The sequence below is a fragment of the Salvia splendens genome, chromosome 17, assembly GCF_004379255.2.
Source record: "Salvia splendens isolate huo1 chromosome 17, SspV2, whole genome shotgun sequence".
Classification (NCBI taxonomy): Eukaryota; Viridiplantae; Streptophyta; class Magnoliopsida; order Lamiales; family Lamiaceae; genus Salvia; species Salvia splendens.
Window position 1 is genome coordinate 22,799,386 of NC_056048.1, and position 6,004 is coordinate 22,805,389.

Consider the following 6,004-nt stretch of genomic DNA (forward strand, 5'->3'; position numbering starts at 1 on the left):
ATGTGTCGCCACCACCGCCACCATACAAATATGAATCGCCCCTACCGCCGTCGTACTAGTATGAGTCCCTTCCCCCACCCTACAAGTACGAATCTCCACCCCCACCGTACAAGTACAAGTCCCCTTCACTGCCTCCTGGCAAATATGAATCTCCTCCACCTCCGATGCACAAGTATGAGTCCTATCCTCCGCATATAAGTATGAGTCACCACCTCCACAACCATACCAGTATGAGTCACCTACGCGGCTACGCCTCCATCGTACAAGTACAAGTCCCCTCCACCACTGCCCTACAAGTACGAGTCCCCATTGCCACCACCCTACAAATACGTTTCACCCCCACCCCATCGTACAAGTATGAATCTTCACCACCCCCACCTTACAAATTTTAATGATCTCCATCCCCAAAAATGACCACCGTAGTCACCACCTCAATAGAAATGCGGGCCTCCACATCTACGCCAGTATACTAGTATTACAGTTTTAAATCCCTCCACCGTCAACTTCCTAGTTATATCAGTATCGGATCATACTTTATGTATCATACTCCAACAGTGGTCCAACAAAATTTGCATCACCAAAAAAGAAAATGAAAAAATACAAGCAAATAGTAACACTTGCACTCCACTTCTAAAGATACTTTATGCTATGTTTGTGAATCTTATTTTCTTGTACTTCACAATAGAAATATAAGATGCTTGAAAACTGTTGTCATGGTAAATAAACACTGTAATATCGTGAACAAATGTTGATTTCAGAATCATTTCAGAATCATTTAGAAGAAAAACAAAAGAAAATTGGATGCCACTCTGACAAATAGAACTAGATTTTCTAAACTACACACTCTGCAAAGCTCTTCTATGTATGAGAGAACACAAATGTGCAAGAAATAGCTCCTTCTCTATGGAACTTCCAGTCAATTTGGCAAATCATTGTGCTGATCATCACCAAATACCACAGTGTTGCATACTGGACATGTCTGGAAAGAAGTGAATCTGCTATTAAGAAATTTATTAAGAAATACAGAATGCACAAGGCCAGTTGTTAAAGATGGTGTCGAATTACCTTGTTGATGCTAAGCCACTTGGAGCCACAATGAGTGTGGTAAGCATGCTTACACGGTAAATTGATTTGTCTGTCCCCTCTTTTATACCGCATCTGGCAAATGACACATCTGGTTCTCCCACAAGAAACCATGAAAACTTTTGAATTTAGGACTGAAGAAAAACTGAAAAAAAATATATTACTATCTAGCATTTTGATCCTGTTTTAAAAGCCTTTTCCCTTAAAGAGTTAAAGGAAATTTTTTTTTATGGAATTTGGGAAGTAGTATATCAAAGAGAGACAGTTTTCCTGGTGCATTTGAAAATTTGAAATATTATTATCTATTAAAGGTCACCTCTCTTCAGATTTTTTCCTTGAGAAAATTCCACCAGACTTGTGTTTTGAGGTCGGAAGTAGATCAATGAGCTCTTGAGAAAGTCCTCGATTCTGAGTTCCCACTGCCTCGCCCAAATCAAGCAGTTCCTATAGAGGAATGCAAACAGATAAACAATATAGTAGGTTCTAAGGCTGGCATCACACCAACCATACAAAATGCTAGAGAAACTGTCACATATGAAATTCTTTTTCACAAAATTATTGTTGATTTGCATGTCTATCTATGCGTTTAACCTTGCGAGATGCAGCTCAATGGCTCACTACGAAGAGTATTTACATTCTTCTTCCCACACTTTTACATTGGACAGATCCCAATTACAATTTTCCTTTCTTCCAAAAAAGGTTAAACTATTATAAATTATAACCATTGCAACACTGAAACAGTTTCATAATATTCCCAGAAATCCTTCATTGCCCAACTTCATGAACAAATTTTACACTGAACATAAAACTAGCAAAAATTGTCATGTTAACTCTTTTATGTAATTGTGTTATGTATAATAAATTGGAAACACTGTCCACCCTTAAGTTGCATACTCAGTTCTCTAGTACTTCTTACTTTTAAGTGCTGAGCTTACAAGGAAACAGTTATTAAGAAGGGAGTAATCCATATTTCTAGATAAATGCTTTCTTCGTACCTCATACGTCATGGTATCAGGGTTAATATCATCTTGCCATGCAACCTACAGTAACAAATACAAGAAACAAAAGTTCAAAATCAAACATTAGTAGAATTCTTCAATGGTGATTAATGCAGGAATTGTCCCCAAAGATGAGCTGACTAGTGACCGTCTAACTTATTAGAAATTCAAGGTTCCCTCTCACAAAGGTACAAGTTTACAACTATTATTAGTCAATAGTATTATTCCAAGTCATAAAATTGCAACACGGCTATTAGAACCTTTTTTAGCATGTCTGATGTAATTTCCACAAGACTTATCAGTAAATTGAGAACGAAGGCTGTTTCATTCATTTTCCATGTGATTTTGTACATTTATTTCAGTGGCTTAGTCTCAAATATCTCACTTCACTAGAAACCTCTTTCACCAATATCCAGATAGAAAAAGATACTGGGATATGTAGCATGTTTTAGAGTGCTCAGTTAGCAAATTTGCATTTACAGTTCTATTGTGGAAAAAAGTAGAACAATGTATGAATGAACGATACACTAATAGTCCAACCTCATCATTGGCAGCATCTTGATCATTTGGTAATCCTGCATGTTAGAGAAATATTATAAGAACATGCTAAACTTAAGGCTTGAATGAGAACCTGGGTTTTAAGAAAAATGGCACTAGATGTGCAAATGACTTTTAAGTTTTTAACCCTGCTCAGAGATGATAAATTTGGTTTCTGTGTTTTAACTTGCAACTCAACCTGAATGTACTAAGAACTTACTTTCCTCGGGAATAGAATGCACTTCAGAAACCACACTTTCCTCAGGAATAGAATGCACTTCAGAAACCACACTTTGTTCGGGTGGTATGTCTACAGTTATAGGATCTTCTGTGGTTGCCATTGAGGAATATTCCCAAACTCTCCTGTTAGAATCCATTCTTGGAGGAAGGTCATTGTCATCATAGAGTCCATAATAGAAACCCTCTGGATTGGGTTGTCCATATTTATAGGAATTCATATGCATTGACCAATATATCGATTCCTAAACGAAAATGGAAAACTTCATAAGATAGAATGAATTTCTCAAATGCCTTTAGATCGCTTCTATAACCTACCACAATAATGTACAACTATAATTTCAAGAATGGAATCCTCTAAAAAGTCAAGAATAGAAAAACATAGCACATATTCAAATGCATTCAGAATATTTGAGTAACAAAAATCACCACTATAGCAAATATTCAAGAACTCATCTCCAGCTTAGAATTATTCGTCAAGTATATCAAAATCAAATTTATATCCAAATACCAACCATCTTATGTACAGTAACACAGAGCAGTCTGCAAAAAAATGAATCTAACAGTTGAAAATCTAAACTGTTTTCAAAATGTGGCACCTAAAAAATGCATAGCAATTATTCAAGAACTCATCATCAGCTTAGAACACATTCCACAAGTGTATCAAAATCAGATTTATATCCAACCATCTTATGATAAGAGTAAAAAGTAACACAGAAGCAGTCTGCACAAAAATGAAATCCAACAATTGGCTTCTAAACTATTTTCAAAATGTGGCAGCCAAAAAAATGCATTTCTAGCATAGAAAGTGCCAAAATGGGTGTGCAAACTATAAAATCCAAATCCAAGTAATATACACAAACAACTATTTACTCTTCCATCCAAAAGTTCTGTTTGTGAGCAAGAGAGGCATTTACATAGAAGTACTTCACATATCATTTAATAGGGCCAGACTGCCATAATACAGTATATGCAACACCCTTCAAAATAATGTGTACCCATCTATCTTCATTTCTGAAATCCATGTAAATAGGCATGACCTTTTTTCTAAAAGAAACTACATTAATCCATATTCTGGCAAATGTTATCAAGCCCCAACAACAATAAGTTCTATTCTTTGCTGTATTAAACTGGTTCAGGTAGATGTGAAAGATGCATAACAACACAATAGCAATACTATGCATCAGAAACAAAGTTCAACATAAACAACAAACTAAACACCGAATTAATAGACAGTAATACTTCCTTAACAATGAGCAAAGCAGCATAACAGTTTACCTGATCATGCATTGGGGCGAAGTTAAGATAATTCAAAGGGGCTGTTGAAGCACCGCTGTAGTAATCAACATAACCCTCAGAGACAGGGTAAGAGTAGCTGTTGTCCATGTAATGCACCACTTGGTCATTCTCGTTCATTATTGTCTGCATAACATTGATCTTCCATAAAAAAACTGGACATAGAGCAGTGTGAAGAGAAAACACACAGACACGAACAGCAACTTGAATAGTACCAAACGCTCTTTATTGTAAATTGCAGAAGTTTTATCTACTAGATTTCATCTCTAAAGAATTTCAAAAGCAGAGCAATTTAAGCAACACAGCTGTCCGAATTAAAAATCGAAACTTTCTAAGAAAACGCAAAGGGCAATCCTCTGAGAATATAGCATACCGTTCAAAAGAATCCAAAATAAAGACTTGAAGAAACCAAGAAACGCCCACGGATTTGACACAAAAAAACATACATTACGCCCTCATCAAACATCTCATTCAAGAAATCAACAACAAGAACCCAAAACACAGACGCAAATGCAAACTGACCAGATAATAGAGGGCGTGTATGCGTCAGCCTTACTGCTACAGACGGTGCGAATGAAGGAGAGGCACGAGCGAGGCAGATTCACACGCAGTGGAGGTGTAGATTCTCACAGAGAGAGAGAGAGAGATGGGTGTGGCAGCGAGTTTTCTCTTTTGTCTGTCAGTGTGGTCTCGTCTGGCTTTGCTTGTGGCGCTTATGCCGGATTGCACCTGCACTACACGCCAACGCCAACCCCACCCCTATTTTGTATCTACTCTCCTTTCACTTTTTGAATTTAAAATGAATTAAATATACATGGTAAACCCAAAGTGTGAAAAAGTGAAATATTGGAAGAGGGAGAAGGCACAACCGAATTCCCAAAACACTGTCTGCAAAAATCTTTGCCCTACAGCTGTACTGTTCCAACTATATCTACAAATCCAATTTGTTTGCCCTTCACTGTTTGGTCCCCCTTTCTCTCCTCCTTAGTCAATGGAATTCAGATAATATTGTTAATTCTCCCCTTTTCACCATTATTATATTCTCTACATTTCCATTGGGATGATCAACTACTCTTTTCTCCCCTAAATCGCCATTGGTTAATGTATGGTTAGGCTGATCAACTGCTCCAATCCAATTCTCTTTACATACATACGATGCTCTACAATGCTGGAACTCTACTTCACAGAAATAGTGAATGATAACAAGTGAATTGGGTAATTTGATTTGAACCCTAACAAAAGCAAAAACAAGTTCTGAAATTAAACTGATCTACGCCATCTGCATGTGTATCACGATGTAATTCAGTCTCAAATAACAAAAAGGGAGCAAGAGATAGAAAGACGTGGTTGTGTGTTGAAGAAATTTGTCGAACAGTTAGTAGCTAACTGCGGAGTATAAAGCTACATGATAAAACACGAGGTGATCAGATCAAAATGGGGCCCCTCAATTACCTTGCATCCAAGCAAAGAATTCTTCTCCTTTTGACCCTCAATTACTGTTAGCAACGTCAATACTTACAAATCATGAAAGTGTAATTCATTTTAATAGCAGGTGAAAATAGATTGCAGATTTAATTTACCTGCAACTGGTCAGTTAGAGCACCCACAACCGTGCTCTTGACAGCTAGCATGGGACAAAAGGGTCCACAAAGTGTTAGTGGGGGTGGAGGTGGCGCATATGGAACGGGAACGGGAGCGGGTTCGGGAGCATTGGCGGTTGCAGCCGCGGCGCGACGGCGGTTGACCGCCGTTTTCTTCCTTCCTTGCGGTCGGCGTTGGGAACCGCTCGGGCCGGCGTCGGGGCTACCCAAGTTAGCTCCGGCGAGTTGGCTAACCACGTCTTCGAAGCCGGC

The 6,004-nt window shown here is 38.1% G+C and overlaps 1 protein-coding gene across 4 annotated transcripts; it reads right to left on the reverse strand.

Moving 5' to 3' along the window:
* Nucleotides 1–695: 695 nt before the first annotated feature.
* Nucleotides 696–5,476, reverse strand: LOC121774148 (E3 ubiquitin-protein ligase BIG BROTHER-like). Of its 4 annotated transcripts, none has more exons than XM_042171061.1 (8): nt 4,674–5,476; nt 4,134–4,277; nt 2,839–3,100; nt 2,622–2,656; nt 2,079–2,123; nt 1,400–1,527; nt 1,066–1,228; nt 696–995 (listed from the first exon to the last, which is right to left on the reverse strand). In XM_042171061.1, exons 2-8 carry the CDS (start codon nt 4,269–4,271, stop codon nt 945–947), a joined length of 822 nt encoding a protein of 273 aa, XP_042026995.1. In that variant the 5' UTR covers nt 4,272–4,277; nt 4,674–5,476; the 3' UTR covers nt 696–944. The 4 variants fall into 4 exon arrangements, with proteins under 4 accessions (XP_042026995.1, XP_042026994.1, XP_042026997.1 ...); XM_042171060.1 differs by having other exon boundaries at nt 696–979; nt 4,674–5,468; XM_042171063.1 differs by having other exon boundaries at nt 1,066–1,174; nt 4,674–5,431.
* Between the last annotated feature and the right edge of the window lie 528 nt (nt 5,477–6,004).